This window comes from Lepisma saccharinum, chromosome 25 (genome assembly GCF_977018435.1).
Source record: "Lepisma saccharinum chromosome 25, izLepSacc3.1, whole genome shotgun sequence".
In the NCBI taxonomy this organism is placed as follows: Eukaryota; Metazoa; Arthropoda; class Insecta; order Zygentoma; family Lepismatidae; genus Lepisma; species Lepisma saccharinum.
Window position 1 is genome coordinate 2,646,614 of NC_139253.1, and position 23,368 is coordinate 2,669,981.

The 23,368-nt window shown below is 39.1% G+C and overlaps 1 protein-coding gene across 2 annotated transcripts in view; it reads right to left on the reverse strand.

Moving 5' to 3' along the window:
* Positions 1 to 6,942: 6,942 nt before the first annotated feature.
* The window catches only part of LOC145978924 (carboxylic ester hydrolase-like), a 61,115-nt gene continuing 44,689 nt past the window's right edge, over positions 6,943 to 23,368 (reverse strand). For both annotated transcript variants that reach the window (XM_083111911.1, XM_083111910.1), the window contains exons 5-10: positions 22,099 to 22,289; positions 19,318 to 19,492; positions 17,840 to 18,018; positions 16,755 to 16,902; positions 16,271 to 16,403; positions 6,943 to 7,920 (exon numbers count right to left, since the gene is read on the reverse strand). In XM_083111911.1, the coding sequence (XP_082968037.1) occupies positions 7,734 to 7,920; positions 16,271 to 16,403; positions 16,755 to 16,902; positions 17,840 to 18,018; positions 19,318 to 19,492; positions 22,099 to 22,289 (1,013 nt within the window). In that variant the 3' untranslated portion in view covers positions 6,943 to 7,733. The remainder of the gene's footprint in view (positions 7,921 to 16,270; positions 16,404 to 16,754; positions 16,903 to 17,839; positions 18,019 to 19,317; positions 19,493 to 22,098; positions 22,290 to 23,368) is intronic.

Genomic DNA, 23,368 nt, shown 5'->3' on the forward strand with positions numbered 1-23,368 from the left:
CTAACTGTGTGTATGTATGTAAAACTTTCTAGCACATCCATTTTCCTACCTTCATTTTATCATCATTACGTTGAATTTTGCACCAGTGATTTTTCACTACGTTCTAGGTCACGTCACTTTGAGTCGTAAAGTATTGTCTGTAATTCAGTTTTAGTGTAGTTTGTAGCCTCTCACCCAAAAATTTTTAAGGTGGGAGAAGGGAGGGGGGAAAATAGTGCGAGTTCAATTGAGAATACGAAAATAGAGCGGAATGATTATATTGCTACAATATCTTCAGGAAAGTAAAGCGTAAAATTGAATTCTGCCTCTGAGTGAGTCCATGATATTGTTTATGTTTGAAGGTAATATATTAAACATGACTATCAGCATAACCGGACGCATATAATGAGATGATTTATTAGTGTTACCAGACTAAAGGTGTGGAGTGAGGCCTGTTGCCTCGTTCATTACGGAATTCCACATGTAAAAATTGATCAGCTCTTATTGCTAGTAACCATTATAGGCTTAGACCAAATTCTGGCGTTTATATTTCAATTCACTTCCTCAACAAATCCTTTCTCGATTGACTAGATTTTAAGCGGAGCGTCATTCAGTTGTTTGTGAGTGTTCTTTTTGCAGAAGCAACAGCGGCTCGCTCGCACACACAGTGCCCCGCCCACTCGACGAGACGCGTGGTCTGTGCAGTGCAGAACAATGACAGTGTTGCCTCTCTATTCGATCTTTGTATTCTCTTTTGCCTGCCACTACACACACATTTCAGACAATTCTTCCCATACAACAAATGGAAAAGCAATCAGGCAACTGTTAAATGGCTCTTTTCTAGATTTTCTATTAACACTTTCCACGGCCAAGATATGTTAACTTGGTTCTGTTTCGTATTTCCACAATTTAGCTTCGTGCAGTAGGGCTTTATATTGCAAGCTAAAAAAAACAACGTAGGCAGGTATTTTAACATTTTAATTTTTATCCGTTTCATGATTGTGTGAAAGAATATGGTGGAAAAATACACTACTTGAGACAATATCACTAATAATAATTGGCCGCCGCTGTGCCCGAGCGTTGTAAGCCGTCGGCTTTTGATCTCGCTGCCGAAATTCCCGGGTTCGAGTCCCGGCCTGGGTATGATTGTTTATGAGTGTTCCTTCATGAATTTTATCATACACTAATCCTCATCGTTGCGACTAGCCAAAAGTAAAGTAAAAAAAGAGAAATATATTAGTAATAATAAAAATATGAATCTAGCTCCCCATGGTTCCTTTATGACTGTCCTTTTATCAATTCCATCGAGTCATCATTCATCCTCATTGTTGCGATTAGCCAATAAATGGTAGAGAAGCTGCGAAAAATAAGATGTAAAATAATAACAGAATTTTCTCCACAGAAGGAAAAATAAATGCTCCAGAAAACATGCACTACAGGAAAAGAGTGTCCTGTAATGTGAGTCTGTAAACCAAATGTAAATCACGAATGAAGAAGTTACGTGAAGGTTTCGTCTTCTACGAAGCAATACAGGCTTGGATGGCGTAGTGGTAGCGTCGACGCCTTGTAATCAAGGGGTCCCGGTGGAGGCACAAAGTGGTTCGGATCCCACTTTAAACTGTAGGTCCAGTCCCGATTAGTCATACTGTTCATTGTGGACTTACAACACCAAATCAACAGCCAACCAACCAATACGGGGTTGGAAACACTACGGTTATAGGTTTGGAAACACTGTTCCTCTCGGGAACTACTCTACCAGGCGAAACTAGACGATATAAAATACCGGGTTGCATAACCGTAAGGGAGGCGTTTCTTTGGAATTCCTCTGTACGGTGCAAATTAATTTAGCCAAACGGAACACTTCCTTAAAAGCCTTCTCTAAATTTTATTTTATCAAAAATGCTACCAATTTGCATGGAGATTTATCGTGGAATGTACGAGCAGTTCTATAAAACAGAATGAGTTCATTTTTAAGGCCTTGTAAATCAAAGACATTTGAATAAACTCTTTGCAAGTCAGTAAGCAGATTATCAGGGAATTGTTTGTTTCCGAATATGATTGGAATTTTCTTGGATTTAAAAGTAAAAAAAACAGCAATTTCTGCAACGAAGAAAAGCGACCAGTTACATGACACAAAAGGTTGTCGATAACGGCAAAATAGAGCCTCCTGTACTTTTGTTCAGGCAATATACCATCCATGACTTCATCTTGTGTCCTTTTTCTTGAACTCAGAGATGAGGGTGTGCCTACCACAGAAAGACTTTTTTCCCACACTACTTCGAAACCAACTGTTTCACACTTTGCAACTAAGCTGTAAAAAAAAGGCCCATCTCATTGTAGTCACGCTCAACCTCAACTGCATAAAGCAGGATCTACCATACAGAGGGACAGTGAAAGCAAGCTGTTATCAGAGTCCATTATTCTAGGAAATTAGTTACGAATTCAAAACCATAAACTTAGATCTTTCCTTTTTATTTTAACAGTGCAAAGGTACTTTTATAGAATGCTAACAATCAAAAAGTAAATATATTCCCTTCCTTTATATATATATCCTTAATCAGACAATTGTATGATATGCAAGTTAAACTGAGTGATAAATAATTAGGGGTCAATGCGTGGATAGTGAATGCGGCCATACGACCGAGAATTCTAATAATAGGTTCCTCAATACCAAACTAATATTAATTTAATTAGTTGTTACAATAACAACAACCTAATATAGGGTAAAGAAATGAACAAATAAACTATAGAATTTTAAAGGAACCACACTACGTAAATTCCCCATCATATCGCCACACTTACCATACACGTTTACAGTCAGAGCTACACTGCTCTTTCCCCCGTGACCGTTGCCTCAAGACAAACCGTGCTCGTTTCCTCCTGGCGGCTCTGAGCATAACAGCCAATCAAATCCAGGCATGACATCAGTTGCAATGTTACCAGCACATTCAATGCATTTGTGGGCAGAGGGTTATAACTTTTCACACTGTTCTTCTTCCGAAATAGTATTTTCTGCCAAGTTCTTTTTGCAATCGTCGCAGTGAACAAAACCTTTCCTGTAGCACTTTAATTCATGTTCGAAATCTCTGATCACATTTAAGCATGTCATGATATCAACATGTTCTGCTTACAGGACGTTAAAAATAACATCAGTGTGAGAAAACAAAGGAGAAAATGTGTTCAGTAAAAATGCATTTGAATGCTTTCCAAAAATTGCACAAATGCATAAACTGCACACCTGTCTGGTCCCTTCCAATTGTAGTCATTGTTCTCATGAATACTAGAAAAAAAGTCAATTATTGACTCCCTGTACTGCTCAACTGTGTTAACTAAGCATGATGTCAAACAGCACCTGGTTTGTGAAAAGGATGGGATAGTTTTCTTTAAACGTTCTTGCATAGCAAACACTCTTGCTGGAATGTGAGGAAAATATAGAGATGCCATTTAAAGTTAAAAAGAATACATTACACTCTGTTATGTCATTCATTCCCTGAGACAGCACTAAATTTCGTACGTGAGCATAGCAATCCGTAAATAACGCCTTCGGGTGGACCTTCTTTTGCAAACCAGTTAAATGTCCCAACATAACTGCCACCCCGTCATAAGTTTGAGCAATGAATTTATCCTCCAGTTTATACTTCTTGACAACATTTTTTACATGAAGAAGTAACCCATCGGATGTTCGGTCGGCACTTACATCAGAAAAACCGATAAATTGTTCCTTAACACAACCCTCCTCCTTATGCACATATCTCAAGACAGTTGACAATTGGGACAGGCAAACACCCTACGACAAGATCCAATGACCTCTACTTTCCCAAACTCTTGAAGGTCTGGGCACTGTAGTCTGGGTCAGCAGAGACCAGAGATTTGCGCCATTCTGTGATGAGCAGAGCTGTTGAACACCATTGCCTTCAACAGGAAACTTGACGGGACAGTTCGGCGTGAGGGGTAGTACCAGACCCTCATTTCGATGCGCTAAACTTAAGCGAATCTCTTGCGTATTTCAAGCTGTTTCATGCTGTCGCTTGGCTTATTTCGCACAAATCAGGGACGTCGTTAGGGGGGGGCCTGCGGGGGCACCGGCCCCCCGAAATGTTCATGTGGCCCCGGCAAACTGTTCTACATTTGCTGAAAATTTTACTTTGATGACAAATATTGCAAAGTAGGATTTTAATAAATTTTGCTTTCAGTTTGAAACACTGTTCTTCAATTTGAGTTTCACGAACCCCCAAGCAATACCTTTCTTTCCCATTTGACTGCTACAGTGGTTCCGGCCAAAGAATGGACTTGGAAATTATATTTTTATCTTTTCCGTCGAAAGCCAAGGAGGGTCACACGAACGGCTGAACCAATCGACTTTGTCCAGTTGCCGTGGTGAGGGGAAATTCTCGTGGTACTCTGCGTTGCCAAATTTTTAGTTTCGAGTCGTTTCCGAAATAGGTGGCACCCTCAACAAGGCCAAGGGCGGCGAAGCCTAAGGATAAAAATACAGTGAAGCACTGAACAAGTCTCACATTGCCAGAAACTCGCGAGGAGAAGTTTCAGGCAATTCAAACCCATGGAGTTAAATGGAGAACAGCATAGTGGAGCCCCGCTCCTGGCGAGAGGTTCCCAAGAACAAACAAGGTTTGATCTTGGGTCCCTTTTTCCAAGTGGCAGCTCTGTGATTGGCCCACTCAAGGTTACTCCCCCTCCCTCGAAGTAACCCTTTCCTGCCCTTTTCACGTGCTACTGTGACATAAATAGGAACTGAAAATGTTTTAATATGAATGAAACGAAAGCTCAATTCGTCACGGTAAATAGAGATAAACCTGCGATATGCAATAAATTGCATGAAATTTTGATTGAATGATTGATTGATTCGCTTTATTTTATTTTGCTTTTTCTGCTACTTTTGGCTAATTTGCGAAGATAGGGATGAGTGATGATAGCATGAAATTGATGAATGGACACTCACGAACATCCATGCCTAGGCCGGGATTCGGATCCGGGGCCCCTGACGTCGTAGCGTGATATGTTAACCACTCCGCCACGGGGCCCGGCAAATTGCATTAAATACCGTCTTGCAAATGTTGGAAGCACGTAGCTCCATAGATCGGCAAAGAAAATGTTTAAGCGCCCTTTTTTACGGATATATGGAAAGATTCAGAGACCGATATATCCCAACAATATTCCTAATTAATCATTTTAACTGTGTCTCTATTTTTAGATATTCGACGTCCCATTCCTGCCACTTTGGCTAATGGCGACGAAAAAGTTGAGTGATGGTTAGATGTAATTGATGAAGGGGCACTCACAAGTAATACTTGGACTCGTGGTATCGTAGCGCGTGCTAACCACTCCGCCACGGAAATATACATTACTCTCGTAATCACCACCATAATGGTTCCATTAGTATAAGATCCATATGTGTCACAGAAGAATGTGTAACTTTTAAATCAATTTGTGGTATTATCAGGTGGAATACTAGTTTTATTTATTTACACATCAAGCCTTACACCACATGAAATATTTAAATTAAGAGTAAAAATATTAATAATAATATAATTCCATACTACTCGCATTAGCAACACTGTATGTATTTGTAGACCCATTGTTATTCCATCCAAATAGAATTATTTACAGTAATTCGTGGCGTAGTGGTTAGTGGTTAGCCCAGAGCACCACAACACCAGGGATTCCGGGTTCGAATCCGGGCAAGGGCATGAATGTTTTTTGTGTGTGTCCCTCCATCAATTTCGTATCGTCAATTGTCCTTATCATCACGATTAGCCGAAGGTGACAGAAAAACGAAGTAAAATAAACCAAATCATTCAACCACTATTATTACTCGATTCGCTCGCGCCACATGCAATATATTGTGCTACGTATTTTTACGTGAACAATTTTACTTTCTACAATGAGACTATCAAATAGTAGGCTGCTTATATTTAAGTGGGTGGGGGAGCGGAGTCGGGCGATCACATTTTACTCCTAAGCTTCGTAATTGATAATTTACTTTTAGTTTTAGGCATCTTGGCATCTTAGCAGTGTCGAATTTATGCAAATGCAGAGGAGTAAGGGGGTTTCAAGACGTTCATTCTGCATATTTTATTTTTTCTTGAAAGTTTATTCACACGAAATTACACAAATATTCGAAACTAATGGCAAGCTAATCTTAATATTCACTACCAATATCAATTGACATTTTATCTAAAAGAAAATTACGTAACACGGTCACTATTGCCGCTCAACTGAAACAATTGGCGGACAGAGCGGTTTGTGCTGGGGGAGGGACCTCAAAGTGTGACCATCTGATCATTGGATCCCAAAAATGTTTATGGCCTGACCTGTCTCCGTGTCGATGAGAAAGAGTCCTTGTGTTTCACCGTGTTTAATGGTTAAATTGATGAAGGGACACTTACAATTACCCATGTCCAGGCCGGGATTCGAACCGCACCCCTGGCGTGATCATAAACCGCTACGAAACCAGAGGTCCCAGGTTCGGACTTTGGACAGTTATGGTTGTTGCATCATGTCTGTCCCATCGCCATTTCATCGTGTCATCATTCAATCTCATCATTGCATTTAACCCAAGAGGTAGAAAAATGGTACATTATATTAATAGCTTGTTAATTGTTAATGGTTTGATAGAAAAATCTTACATTTTGGATTTGGGCCCCCCCAAACTGATCAACCTAACTACGTCCCTGGCACAAATAAGCAAATATTTTGACTTATTTTTATACTTCTTCTCTAAAATATTTACAATGCAATATTTTTATTACTTAGCAACTTTGCTTGGTCATCGCCACATCTCCCGATGACCGGACCCCTCGCCTTGCCTTTGCCTATGTGTGCATAAAGTGAACTTTAAACAAAAACTCAAACATATTGTTGTAATTTATATATATGCTTCTCAAATGCACACCACCATGTAAATGATTATTCATCAGGGAAAGAAATTAAAGTTGCTGAACATATAAAAACAAAATAGTTTATTTTACACAATTATCAATATGGCTTGAACTCAAGGGATGTCAAATTAATTGTAAGTTGCCTTCACTGTAACAGTTTGAAAGAAACAATATTGAATTACCACAATAAATGCTGTCCGTTAATCATGTACAGAAAAAAAATACGTATAATCTAGAGACCACATTTTGCAATTTTCTTCACATCAGCAATATGAAAATTAATGTATAAGGGTATTCTAACTGTAAAAAATGCATAACAATCACTGTAAACAACAGTAAAAACAATTCAACAAAAAATAATATTCCATTATAATCATTCAAAAGAAGCTCTTTGTACTCAAGTATAGAGTAATCATCCATTATGTTACTTTTCACAGTACATGGAGCAATTTCAATGAAACTGTTTTACTATATGATTCATTATTTTCTCGATTTGAAATGCTAAGGTAGTAGATTAAACTTTACTTTCAGTAGTATTTAGTACATATAGTTTACATGAGCTTGTTATATTTCCAGAACTTTTCCTAAAATAAAAATAATAGTAATTTTACTTTAAAGACGTATCTATAATCTGATGACCACATACAGTCTTCCTTATCAAGTATCCAGAAAATGCTTAATGACAAAGTTCAAAATTAAACCTCTACACACTTTTTTTCACATTAGCCTGTCCTAAAATCAGTCTGAACTAAAAGGGCACCAAACATTTTCAAAAGTACAGTTCATATGCCAGTATTCTCCCTGATACAATTGTTCATTTTTAAATTTTTACACACACGGTAAATTCTTTGGTTATTAGAGCTCATCTTTAGAAGTGCCACTTGATAAGTAATGCCTGATGGATTCCCAAAGGTACACTCCTGGAGTATGAGCATCGTTCTTCATCTGCAGATCCTGCCCTATGTCCAGATACCACAATTCATCTTTGGTTGCCTCCTCCCATTCCACAGGAAGAAGCTCAGTCTTTTCAGGAATTGGGTTCCTGCAAAATCAACATAAATCGCCTTCAGGAACAAGTCAAGTTGAACAAAGTTTGTCTTATAGCATGCTTTATAGGCAGTTGTCCTGCACTCTGACCATGAGACTAAGGCTTTGGCTTTGGGCTACAAGATGCTCGCTGATTCTAGGTCTTCTAGGGGGAGAGCATAACAACTTTTCTCCTGAGATTTCGTCCTTTGTATGGGTCTTATGGCTACCAACCATCGTGAGGAAATTGGGGAGCTAGGAATGAGTAACGTTAAACCTGTCATGGAAACCAACAACAACTGAGGGTTTGTGTGACCACACCTCACCCCGTAACTAGTTGGGTGATTGGCTACCTCAGCTGAGGAAGGTGGGAGTGAGGCTGGTAATTGGTAGGTTAAGTTCTATTGCGCCAGACTACAAAGTTACAGAGAGTCAAACCTTGTCTTACCCACAATCTTGATGTACATCTTAATGAGGTGTGAAGAAGAATGTGGCCAGCACATGCCCCTTCGATGTTGCCAATTCTTGTATGCAGACTACATGGAAGGTGCAGTGGTGATCAGAGGGAAATTAATTTCTGATTTCTGTATGGAAAGTTCAAAAGCAGGCAAGGGGCTGGGGATAAGTTGAACCACAAATAATGTAGTAATGCTATAAACCTTTCCTGAACTATGTTCCCCTGTCAATCTGTTGGGAGAGGTAAGAAAGATTCTGTTGAAAGGTTATAATAACCCATTCCTCGGAAAACTTTCTTTAACTATATATCTGTTTTATGCTAATACGGGCAGGTCAGTAAGAAGAGGCAGGAGCAGATGATTTCCACTTAGCTTATCTGCCCTATCTTACTGCCTCCTCCTTTTCCACAAGATAAGAAACACTGAACGCATGCACGTACTGGGTCACTCAAAAAAAATGGTTGACCCAAGATGATATTCAGAAATAGGAGGTAGCATTTGGTACTCCAGGAATTGGCGCTGTAAGTGGGGAATCTGCAGATGGTAGGCCCCACTTCTAGTGGCACAATGTGGTCAGGCACGTATCCAGGAATTCCTTTCGGGGGGGGCTCAACATCATTTTTTTAAGGGGTATAGTAAGAACTTCACAATTGTGTGTTTAAGACCAGAGGTGGCAATTGGGTTCCAAAATGGGGGGGGGGGGGTGGTGCGGAGCGCGTTGCAAGGAAATTTTACTTTCTCTTGGTAGCCAAGGCTTAACATTAAGAGGTCATAATGTTGAGGCAAAAAAATAAAAAATGGGGAACAACTATATCTTAAATCGTTGCCACTGTAAGGCTGTCATTTTAATCAGAACGTGAAATCGAAACATTTTTTACCACTCGACTCCTCTGTTTCCATGCATTAATATTGTTGCCGGAACCATCTCAGTATGTGTGTTTGTCCATTTCATCTCATCAGACATAAAAACATCTATGGTATCTTTGAGTGTTTTTACGAAGCTGTTACACATGCACGGGATGGACAATCCACTCGACAACTCGAGATTCAAATTGTGGACTGCGAACTGGACGCAGACAGCTCTCGTATATTTCTCTCTGATTCGAGCTTGAACACCACTAACGTGTCTTGTCCTCCCATTTTTCAGCTCTTATAAAAGCCGAAACCCACCAAATTGTTCAGATTCAGGCCTTAGCACTCACAAGTGTTCAAAAATGCCTGACACAGCTTCCGCTGTCTTGTCATATATCGGCACGAAACAAAGGAAGTCTTCTCGAATACAGGTGGATCACGAAACAATTAATGCACAGTGAAAACCCTTCCGTTCCCAACACATCTAATGTTTCGTCTCCCAGTATGATGAAATGCTTACTCATTTATCTCCAGTGTAGTGCCCCAGGGAGGTTTGGTGAGGTAATAACCCCATTTGACCCAGTATTCCCCCTCTCCCTTCCGAAAATCCTGGGCGCGCCTCTCTTTATCTCGGACATTTTTTAAAATGAACTCACCAGAAGTTTTTATCATCGTATTGGAGATTGAAGTAAGATGCGTTCTTCCTGCAGGTTTGGATATGATCCTTTAGGGTGCTGTCGTCTGCCTGCCTTCACACCTAACCTTAACAAGACCCTAATTTTCCATCCTTGTGACTTGGATTTTCAAGACTTAGGAAGGTTTCAGACTGAAGGGACACGCGATACATGTCGATTGGAATGGGCCAATCAACAGCAACGTTTCACACCGTAGCGACACAAAAGGCCGCACAAACATAATTTCGATTTGTGAAATCCTCAGGCGACACGGTGTGAAATCTCCCTTATTAGGCCACTGTCATTGTCACCTCGAAGTAGTAGCTCTTGTTGACCACAGAAAAAATTATCCTCAACCGGTGATAATGCTCCTGTTTTCTTCTCTCTCCTATATTTTCTGTGCTTGTTCACTATACAGGCAACACCTTACGATTTGATATACACAGGACATGTACTATGTAGACATTTTAACGAAAAATCGGTTGAAGTCAAGGATGGCTAGGTGGCTCAGTTGGTAGAGCCCTGATTTGGGTCCTGGTAGAGCCTGCAATTTCCACCTAAAATGTCTACATATGCAACATCTTCTTGCTTTCTCTTCTCGACATTCATAAAATTTTCGGCTCTCTCTTTATAGTAGTTAAGTGTTTGAATGTGTTTCGAACCCAGTAGGTTTAAACAAAAGTATTTTTTATACCATGAAATTCTCGGACTGCATATACGAAATTTAGTTCTGGCAAAACTAAATCATCACTCAAAACTTTGATTTTCAGTTGATCTATGCAGTTTATTTCTGTTTTAATAAACCACTCCAATATCCGGTACTGCTGAAATATTCACTTTAGAGAGAGACCTTTGATCTCTTCGGCCCTCGAACCGAACTAGCACTGCACTGAGGCCCCGGAAATTCTGCTGTCGTCAATGTCTTCATTTTCGAATCACTATATCTTATAAAGCAATTAGAGGACGCTGACTGATATGATCACCAACGACTGTATGAATTGTCACACTTACCTCTGAAATCTCATTAACCGATTCTTTGTACAGATCAACCAAAAAATTGAATCCGCGTATTTATATCCTCATTATATTCTAGAACGTTCTGCAGATAAAACGATTCGTTAATATCGCCAGTAGTTGACTCCTTCTCTCATTCAAGAACGTACCCTCTCCTGCCTTCCAGAGATTAGAAATTACAACGAATCGCCCTAAGTGTGGCGCTACCTTTGTTGTGCAGCTTCCAAATGCTGACAAGTATCTACATAGTGCTCAAGTGCGCTGTGAGAACACCGAAAGCACAAGAAAAGTGTACGTGCAATATTATCAACAACAGGGTTATAGAACATTCTCCGTCTTGCCTCGATAATTGTCTATCTCCTTAAATCATCGTCACATTATTCAAAAAGCCAAAAACCTCATTTTATCTAGTGTAAAATAAAAAAAAATCCTGGTGGGGGGGGCTCGAGCCACCTCAACCCCAGCTTGTATACGTTCTATTAACAATAACAGGGTTATAGAACATTCTCCATCTTGTCTCGATAATTATTTCTCCAAAATTATCATCACATTATTCAAGAAGAAAAAATCCTAGTTTTATCTAGTATAAACAGAAAAAATTCCTAAAGGTGGGCTCGAACTTCCTGATTCCCACCTTGGATACGTGCTATTGACAATAATAGGGTTATAGAACACTCTCCGTTTTGTCTCGATAATTATTTCTCTTAGATTTATAAATTTAATATCTTCACATTATTCAAGACGCCAAAAATCTAATTTTATCTAGTGTAAATTGAAAAATTTCCTGAGGGAGGGGTGGGGGGCTCGAGCCATTAACTATAACAGGGGTATAAAACATGCTCCGTCTTGCCTCGATAATTATTTCTCTCCTTACATTATTTAATAAGCCAAAAACCTAATTTTATCTAACGTAAACTGAAAAATTTCCTGGGTAGAGGGTCTAGCCCCCTGTGCCCCATCTTGGATACGTGCTATTATCAATAACAGGGTTACGGAACATTCTCCGTCTTGCCTCGATAATTATTTCTCTCCTTAAATTATTGTAACATTATTTTATTTCACACCACAAGAAATCAAAAACCTCTTTTTATCTAGTGTAAACCTAAAACTTTCGGGGGGGGCTCGAGCCCCCTAAGCCCCCCCTCTGGATACGTGCCTGAATGTGGTCATTCCTAGTGGTAAAGGTCGTGCGTGGACAGATAGTGGTTGCAGAGAGCGCTTTACACTCCATGATGACAATCCAGCAGAATCATCTGCTAGTTTGATATCTGTGGATGAGTCTTCATTCAGCAACTTCATATCACAAAAGACAGAATGGTCTACAATGGGAACATGATTACAGCCTCTACTGTGACAATATGACCCTTCTGTGATGCAGAATTCGGATGTGGAGGAAGGAACAACTAAGCCAAGGAAGTTTATCTGCTGCATGACAATGCTCTCTCTCACACACACACACACACACACCTCAACAGATGATAGCTACACTGGATGAACTTGGATGCACTACCTTCCAATACTCTCCTTAATCTCTGGATTTAGCCCCAAGGGCATATCCAGGGGGAGAGTCCAGGGGGTCTGGACCCCCCCAAAAAAATATTTGAAAATACTATGGTTGATTCAGAATACTTCCCGATGAGACACATGAGGTAGCAGATACAGAACAATTTTCTCTGTGTGTATGGTTTGTGGATTCTGAAAATAATATCCACTAAAAGTTCTTATGTATCTCCAGCGGTGCCCACAGGGGGGGATCATGGCACAGGCTGTGCCATAGAAATTTTTGGGGGGAATTTCTTTCCCTTCAAATAATGTAAAATTCAACATTAATATATTTTTCCAGAATATATGTAAAAATTTTACATCTTAAATGCACCATATTTAATCAATTAGATAAAGAAAAGAAAGTGTTTAAGGGCATTATCAAGGGGGGGGGGGAGAAATATCCAACTTTTACATACTATGCCTTAATTGACATGTGGGTTCTGGAGGGGATTCTGAATTAAACGTTGGGGGTGGGGCAGTATCCAACTCTAGGTCTTAGATTATGGCATGGAAATTTTGGTGGTAGAATTGAGTATTAAACATAAATGAAGAGATATGAAGCTCTTGATAAAGTGTTAAATCTTAGATTGTCAAGGGATTTCTATAGTGGAGAGAGAGTTCGAACATTTAATTTTGGAGACTGTATTTAGTGATATGGTATCCACATGTTTTCGACCCCGAATGTGCCAAAAGAGATGCTGGAAAATACTAAATATCTGGGGGATCCTAAGAAAGTATTAAATTAATATTGAAAGCCTACAAAGAAATGGATGAAAACATTTTCTTCCTCGCTTTGCTCACAATAATGTATTGCGAGAATGCATGTTTGGTGCTTTACTGAGGTGAATGTGAAGTTTAATACTACAGGGTAAGTCAAAATGATGGACCCGATTACAGAAATTTATTCTCTGAAATCTAATAAACATATGTTATTGTGAGACATGCGCTTCAAAAGATTAACTTTCAAAGTTTAGTTTCCATGTAGTGTTTCCACTTTCTACCGCTAGGAGTCAGCAGCGAGCAGGAAAATGGCGTGGACTGGAGAACAGAGATCTTTCTGTGTGCTTGATTATCATGTGAACAAGTCTGTGATTAGTATTCAATTGCATTTCCGTACCAAAAATCGGAGAGAACCACCTATGGGGAAGGCCATTCGTAAGTGGTATGAACATTTCAGACATTTGGGCTGCATCTGTAAACGAAAATCGTCTGGCTGTCTGTTGACTGGGGAAGAGACAGTGGAACGAGTGCACACATGTTTCGTGTGGAGTCCACAGAAGTTTACCTACCGGGCAGTGAGAGAACTTCAACTTCCACAGAAAACAATCTGGCTGGTTCTGTAGAAACGTTTACAAATGAAACACTACCACTTGCAACTAGTTCAAGCCTTAAAAGACACTGATTATGCTTTGCGCACATCCTTCTGTGCTGATTTCCTCGAGTTAATGGAAACAGATGGGTTCTCTGAGAGGTTAATTTACTGTGATGAAGCAACTTTTCACCTTTCACGGAAAGTGAATAGACACAACGTAAGGATTTGGGGAACTGCTAACCCCCATGAATTTGTGGAACACGAACGCAATTTTCCCAAAGTGAATGCCTTTTGTGCCATTTTCCATGAAAAGATTTATGGGCCCTTTTTCTTCCATGAACGTACTGTGACAGGACTTGTTTTCCTTGATATGCTGCAACTATGGCTCCTTCCACAGCTTGCAGAGGATAGCGCAGATTTCATTCTCCAATTGGATGGTGCCCCTGCGCATTACCATGGCAGCGTTCGGGACCATCTCAATGGGACATTGGAACAACGTTGGATAGGCCGTGCATCTCCGGAGGATCGACCTCTCCTTCATTGGCCACCTCCTTCCCCCGACTTGACCCCATGTGATTTCTTCATGTGGGGTTTTGTCAAGGAACATGTTTATGTACCACCACTTCCAACAACATTGGATGACCTGCGTGCCCGCATCACAGCAGCCATTGCTGATATTGACCGCAACATGCTACACAAGGTTTGGCAGGAGATACACTATCAGCTTGATGTGTGCCGTGTTACGCGAGGTGCTCACATAGAACACTTGTGATTTGTTTGAAAAAAACTTTGACAGTTTACCTTTCTTAGCACATGTCTCACAATAACATTTGTTTATTATATTTCACAGAATAAATGTCTGAAATCGGGTCCATCATTTTGACTTACCCTGTATAACTGCATTACAAGACATAAGCGATATTCTCGATATTCATTGATAACATCACTTCTTAAAATATAATGCTTAATGTTGGTATACTGCTTAATTTAAAGCAGCTGCATCATTTGGAACAAAAAGCAAAAAAAAAAAAAAAAAAAAAAAGTTACTTTCGGTAGTCACACTGTTGTAATTAAATACTTTGTAGGGATTACAATATACTTTGAGGGCGCGAATTATATGATTTGGGATGAACACACGATATGATTTGAGGGGAACACATGATATGATTTGAGGGGGGGGGGAGATGCGCCATTGACCTTGGTGGTGGGGATGAGCACCCCTGTATATCACACTGGGTAGTGATATGTCAGCTGAAAATCAGTTCTTCTTGAACAATGTCACAAACTTGGTCTTGACATGAAAAAAATCATGAGTCAAGGTTATGATGTGAGTGGCAGATTTAATGGTATGCAATCATGAATAAATCAACAATACCCAAAAGGAATGTGTGTGCACTCTTCATACGCTAAATATAGTCCTATCTTCAGCCATATCGAACTCCACTGTGAGAAACTGTTTTGGTACAGTAAGTAAAGTTGTTGTTTTTTTTTTTGTTTTTTTTTTGTCAAACACATGCAGTGGTGTAATACTAGAAACAATATGTTGCATTATGTATCAGGCAGTAAAAAACACTATTTGTCAGTGTGTGTGTGTGTAGTAATTATTGTTATTATTAGTAATATTTAATAGGATAGTATTATTAATATATCACTGTTAATTCATTTAAAACTTTATGGGGCTTATGACATGCATTGGTGAATGGGCACCCCTAGCTGGGGCCCCCTCAAATTTTATTTCTGGATATGCCCCTGTTTAGCCCCCTTATATTACACACTGTTCAACAAATTGAGCAAGATGGGGAGTCTTTCCGGAGGTAATCAAGCAATTCTGTTACACTATGACAAGGAACTGACTCCAAAAGGTCACCCATCGTGAAGCTTCTGCAGTGGTAATGTCAATATATTGAACTACAAGGCAAATATGTAGATCAAACATTAAATTTCCACCACACGTTTGTCTATTCCTCTATGATTGCTCCTAAACAAAATATTCTGATACCTCCCCTACTTCTCCAGTCATGGATGTCTGTAGTGCCACTAATAAACAAACATCCATACTCAGGTCAAGACTTGATTTCATTTTTGTTACTTAGTGTTGCATTTCCGACACTTTTGGCTAATCACGATGATGAGGATGAGTGATGATATGATGAAATTGAGGATGGGACACTCGCAAAGAACACCCATGACAAGGCTGTGATTCGAAAGCGAGGTCCCTGGCATTGCAGGATGCTGTCCTAACCACTCTGCCATGAAGATTGGCATGTCGGAACTTGAATCCAAATACTTTGGTAGGAAGATGGTGGGTTGACCACTGACAGTGCCTGTGCCACTGAAGCAACTATCAGGATAAACAGTCTGCAGAATAATAACTACTGCTTATATTAGAAAATGAACACTCTAACCAAAAACTTCACTCAAAAGCCATAGATAGTACACAACATATAAATTAATACTGGTTGCAATACTGTACGTTCAGCAAATTTTACTGAAAGTCATGTAAAAGAAACTCACCCTGTGCTGGCAAAATTTGTCCACATTGTGATCAGTCTGTCTTTAGTTGTCACCTCTGGATCAGTGGGTTTAAGCTGCATGTTTAGTTCACCCACAGGAAACATATACATAAGATCATCCCCATGAGATACACCTGTCAGGTAAATATATATTATCAGAGCACCATTTTAACAATAGACTTCCAGCTATAAATTCATAAATTATGAAAATATCATACAGGATTAATATAAAGTGTCACCCCAAAATAGGATACTTTGGATTTTCACCTTCACAGACAAACTTTGAATTTTCTGTCAAGAAAGTGGACACACTGGATCAACCATGGATATTAACCAGATATATAATTCTTTGAGTAACATGCCCTGGATATAAAATACTGATATACAGGGAAAATTTATAATCAGCATCAAATCACGACATTAAATGTTTCACACAATTATGAGAATATTCAAAAGTAATGAAATTGAAACACAAAATACTTTACCAGTTGGGGCTTTTGGGCCGAAGAAAATCTTCCCAAGACTATATTTTCCTTGTACAGTAAGTATATAGAAATACACAGGAGATCCATTGTCTAAATGAAGTTTGGCTGTAGCTAGTGCTGGAGTAACAAAAAAGTTATCAGAATCCATCTATAAAAATAAAAAAAACAGAATGTAAGTTAAAATAACATAAGTGGAAAAATAATTGACTCAAAAAAGGACATATTTTAAACTCAACAAAAGTTTTCATTGTAGACTGAGATGGAGTGATAAATGAAGAAGTGAAAGTTGCCGACACAAAAGCGTCTCAATTAGTATAGTTCCATACACATATAGGGACTCCCTGATGGGACACTGGTAACGTTGTCATCTTGTAAGCAAGGTGTCCCAAATTCGATACCCGGTGGAGGCACATACCAGTTCGGATCCTACATTAAACATAGGCACAGACCCAATTAGCCTTTCTTTGCATAAAGAGGACTAAAATAAATTCACTCCTTTGATTGTATCAATATGACCTTCTTTCCCCAATTCAAATAGAGGTGTTACTGTATTTTCTCAATTGTGTGTCAAGTGTTGCAAGATAAAGGCATAAGAAAGAAAAATGTAAGCAGACGTCAGTCCACGGTCACAGTTTTACCCTAACCTTCCCAAAAAAAACCACAGCCCCTTCCCTTCTAATAGTCTTGGATCTTCTCTACTCTATGACAGAGTTGCACACGCTAAATCCCTGTCACTGGAATGGAACTAAACAACCCATATCATGAATACATATGTGGATTCAATTCTTCCCAAAAAAAAAAAATCATTATTCTCATCAAAGTTTTGTTAAAGAAAAATTATAAATAGTTTGCCCAGAAATTTCAAAAAGTGGTATGATGCTCTTTCCTAACAGTACTACATTTTTATATATTTTCATATTTACATTACTTATTTTTTTAGAAAAAGAAGAAGGATGAGGCAACAATTTCTCAGAGAAAGATTTTTTCCAGAAATATAAATAAATAATTGAAATGTTTAAACATAATATAAAATTAAACTATGTTAGAAGTTGTAAGTTGTTCATAAACTAAACTGTAATACTTACTTGAATAAATTCATTGACGGATTCTTGCGATATTTTCTTCTCTCCAAAATAGAAGTGTCTTATCTTCTGTGATATTTCCTTTGACTTTTCTGTGTTCCTTTCATACTGTAGGTAGATGGGCATAACAGTGTCAAACTTATTACCAACGTCTTTCACCAGCTGAGGGCTAGCAAACAACACTGGAATCAATATGTTAATTGTTAGAGAAATATTCTTTCAAGTTTCAGTTTTACAACTAATTGTAGCTGTATAAAACTTGTTATAAGAATTCTGGTTACTAACTTTTTTAATTGTCTAAAGAAATGCATGGATTGGATTATATGAATATGGAGGTTACCAAATAAATTAATTGAAGTTACTGCTGCATAACGTTAATAAGTACATAAGTATTGTAGATAGCTAGAGATGTGGGTGCAGAACATTTGCTTCCTGGTGTGCTACACATCCGGTATCCTCCATCTCCTGGAATGCTCTGACTTGCAGAGGAGAATTCCACACGAAACTGAGGTTACAAAGTACAGGGGAACTGGCTACTATATAAGCTAAGTGTGTCCTGAGGCAGGCCTCCTTTTAGTAACAATTTACTAGTGCATTGTTGAGAGTAGCAGCCAGTGCCACAGCCAGGAAGGAGAAGTAAGTGCTGGCGCAACCCTCAGCCACTTATCTTTCTCCTCCTACTCTGTGTTCAATCCAAGTAGACAGTTAAAATTATCTATCTTCCTATTTTACCCAAGTGCTCTAACTACATTGGTTGTCTAGGTGATTTAAGGCATATTGCAAAATCATGTACCAATTTATACTGAGATTACTGTTATTTTCATATCATTACATAGGCATTACACAAACACATACCTACAATAAATGTGTTCTATGACAGTAACTCTTAAAAGTACTTGAAAAATGAGGCTATTATTTTTCCTCGTTGAAACCGTACATGAATAACATGGTCATGTTTTTCATTGTGGGGGTGGTGGAAGGGTTGGCTGATTGGAAATTAGCTACGGGGCACCAAAAATCCACCTTGCCTGAGTGAAAACTTTATCTTGATAAAGATACTTGTGCTGATAAATGTTGATCAAAATGAAACATTGTTGAGAAAACAAACAAAATATGTGTATATTCACATTGTAGTTATATATAGTATATGTATATTGACTATACAAGATAATGCTCATCACTTGGTAAAGTAAACAACATTTGACTCTTTCATATCAAAAACTGACATTTGGGTAGTTTCAATTATTGCCACTAAAGAGCAGTAGTATCAATTCAAAAAATCAACAAATGTTTGTATTGAGGCTAATTCTTGAAGTATTTGCAATTCAATGCTAATAAATGAAAGAACTGTGCAATCATTATTGGTAATACTGGTATTTTAGCATTGACTGATACTGCCACAGTATCGATTAATGTGTTCCGTTCCTACAATATAATATTACAAATTGACTTGCAAATAATGAAAACATCGAAACACTCACTGGCGATGGACAAAATTCCTTCATGAGAGGTGAATCCAGTGACCCAGGGCACTTTGTCGAACTTCCCTTGCTGTAGGATTTCCAAGGGATGCTGAGGCAGGAACACAGGCTCATCCCCATAGGTAGACTTTTCCACCACAGGCACAAAGGGGAAGTAGAAGTCTGAGCCCCATTCCTGAAAGTTTAAAATTATGGATTACTGATTTGAAATACTTCTCTTACAGATTATATCTTTCTCATGCTCCTGGTATATTATCTCAAATCAGTTTATATGTTCTTATAAATTGCTTTTTTTTTGTTGTACTTTTTATCAATTATAAACAATAAACAGAATTTGTACTGTTACTCAAAGGAAGGAACTAGTTGAAAGTTCAAGTCCTTCCAAATAAACCTGAGTTCATTCCTTTTCATGCTCTCTGGGGGGAAAAAATACATATGACACCTTTTGTTGTTGTCTCGAAACAGATGTGCCATAGTGGTTTCTAAGGATAAAACATTTCGAAAATGACTTTGCTGATACTGACCAAAGGTGCAGCATGGCTGTTTCATCATGCAACCTAAATGGATTTATCACTCTCCTTTTTGCCTACATAGCTCATCTCCACGGCAGAGTGGTTAGCATTGATGCCATAAAATAAAAAAAATCAATCTTGCCTGGGGGCATGTGAAATCCCAGGTTCAAATCCTGGCCTTGGCATGGGTGTTCTTTGTGAATGTCCATTCATCAATTTCATCATATCATCACTCATCCTCTTTGCAATTAGCCAAAAGTGGCAGAAAAGTAAAATAAAATAAACAAAATCAATCAATATGGGAATGTAGAAAGCTTCTTCACACTTTGGCCACATTTTGTATATCTTCTCTTTTACAGTGTAGATCCATTAGACTTTGCCACATGAGTATCAACTATGAATTTCTATTACAAGAGTCAAATGAAAACTTGAAAGTCCAATAAAAATTGTAGGGCACACTGTATAGAGCTCAAATTTACATGAGGTATCAACTGATATTTGTCCTCCTCCATGGCCATGCGGTCTAAGGTGCTGTTCTTTGGGCTCCGACTGCAGGACGGCATGGGTTCGAGTCCACTTGGGTTCAATCTCTGGGTTCTTGGCCTGAGTGTAGGACCGGTGGCAATTGGGGAGCTACGAGTGAGTAGCCTAACCCGGTCATCAAAATCTCCTATAACGCTGGTGGTTTGGCATTCTGGCCCCACCAGAGGCATAGATTCTAGGCTACCTGCTAGGCCCAGGCTCAGAAGAGAGAAAAATAAATCGAAGAATGTGCATTAAATTGTTCATTTTAATAACAACATGATGACGTCTCAGGGGTTGGCACATCATGCATGTTGTTACACTTATTTCTTACAAGTTGGCAATCTTGACCACGTTCTTTGGACGTGGAAGGAGTCCCGCGAGTTTAGCATGGCGGTCATCTAATATGAATGCCGGCAGTGTTGCAAACACTGTTCCCAATGTGGAATCTTCATAGGAACGGGGAATTTTGGAGCGTGGAAATGGGAAAGGGATTGCTCAAGACAAGGAAATTCCCATCTGGGCCAAGAACATCATTTGCAGATGATTAAGACAAGAGGGAGAGGCCGCTGACAACAACAACCAGAGTAGATCCGGGGGTGAGGGGAAGTTGGGGAGCTTGTTGGCTGCCTCAGTATGGTTATGACTGCACCTAAAAATACCCGAACTGATAAAGGTCCGCCCCAGGTACTCGGTTCTATAGTAGAAACGCGTTGGTTTCATTTTCTTGGTGCAGATGTGAATCGTATGTGCTGTGTTGTGTAGTGAACTAAAATGAGTGACATAATTAACGAGCAATTTACTCAGCTTACGTATGTGAATAAGCTTCAAGCTTCAAATCGTTGTAGAAGTCTTGTTTAAATCAGCTTTGTGCATAGAGAGAGGACCTGGGCCTCTAGTTTAATGTGGGATCCGAACCACTATGTGCCTTTACTGGGTATGGAACCCAGGACACCCTTGTTTCGAGGTGGTGACGTATCACTTTAAAATCCCGAAAAATGAATAAAAAAGATCCCCCCCACCCCTTTCTGCTGAAACAAATTTTTGTCCATTCGAACATTATGTTGTAGTGAGATAGTCCAGGCTCTATAGCCAGTATATGTCACTGGACCCCACGTCACCCCATTACCAATTGGAGATCTCCACACCTCTAGGTAGAATTGTGGGAGAGAGACTGGCAGTCGGGAGATAGACCAAGGCCCTTACGGGTTGTAGAGCGATGGGTTATTATTATTATTATCAATTGCTATTTACAAAACGACCTCAAGGCTGCAACACTAAAGTGAGCTTCAAAAGGCCATTTTTTTGTCTTCTATACACACTTGCACCAGTGAAGAGGAGTGGTTTCTTGCCCTCTGTCAGCCTAAAACTTACAGAAATTTCTCGGCAATATATCTGTGCATGCTTACCACTCCAGTAAGTTTACTATTGGAGGAGAAAGTTCCACAATGGCCTCAGTTTGCAGGCAGATGGGTGGAAAGGCCTTCGCAGTGGCTCATAAGTCTTATTCTTCTAACGTACACAGGCACTAACTCAAAGTTGAAAATGTATGTATATCAAGAATAGGTCTGCGCTAAAATGCAGCAAACTTGTGCAACCCTACAAACAGAAATCTACTAGATAAGAAACAAAAACAAATAAAGGTTTTCATTTGACTCTCTCTTGTACATTGTTCCACAAGCGAAATTTGATATCATCATTATAAATTACTGGATTACTATAATCTCTAAAGGTGAATCAATCATACCCTTATTTTTGTTGTGGATACAACCAATGCTTTTGGATCCTGTTTTTTGACGCATTCCAGAAGTTCTCTAGAATTCTCAGCTTTGCAATTAAGAATTTTACCAAGTCTGAAAGCAAGGGAACGTGCTTCGGGTGCCATAGCCCAAGGACACAGTGTTGTACCACTTTGAGAAATGGCTCGATGGAAAAGACCTGTTAAAAAAATTTAAAAAATTAGAAATCATTCATTGACAGAACTCAATGCTCAATTATCAGTCACTTCTAACATGAAATAATATACTGCGAACATTTCAAGCATAAAATTAATTTTACCTTGCAATAGAGTTTTATTACACTAATAGTTTTATTTCAATACAATAAAACAAGAAGAAAAATAGAATTTTCAGTGAAAAATACGAGCTCGACCAGGATTTCAATCCAGCTCTCCGACATACTGTGTCATTGCTCTACCAACTGAGCTACTGAACCAGCCCTACTTTATCCTCAATTTTCACTTCTGCTTTAACACTGAATTATCCACACACCCCTAACACACATCCCCAAAACTGTACCAACATCACCCAAATGGTTTACAAAAACCCAATTTATGGTCATTGTGGTGGTAAATTTTCCATTATACAGGGTGAGTCAAAAGTCAAGAACCATAGTGTTATTCACTTTGGCTTATATTGCCTATATGATGTGCTCAATATGTTTACCCTCTTCAGCAATGCACATGTTCAGATGACGCTCCCAGTTCTTCAGGGCACTGAGGATTGTGGCAGGTGGTATTTGCAACACACATTCTGTTATCCTCCCTTGCAGATGGAGTAGGTCGTGAATCTAGGTGGAATAAACCATTGCCTCCAGGTGACCCCATTGGTGTGATGTCTGGAGACCTTGCATGCCACTCAACGGGGCCTCGCTGACCTATCCACTTCCCCGGAAACTTCAGTAAAGTGCCCTCCACATTAGTCGCACATTAGTCATATGGTTCCTGACTTTTGACTCACAGAGTATTTCCATAAAAATTTACCTCCTATTCCCCAGGCAGAAAATTCTGGAGAAACCCTTGTGATGATTGGGTAAGCCAACCCGGTTTGTGGAGTACTGTATCATAAGTCAAATATTATTACTTGGTAACAAATTGTTTTTTCAATACTTGCATTAGTAATGTGCTTCCAAAAATTACATAAGTAACTAAGCTCGTAACTAGAGATTTCATAGCCAGGAAAGAATAAAACTTGTCACCCTGTGCAATGATTTCAGCATGCAGATTTTATGCAATTAAT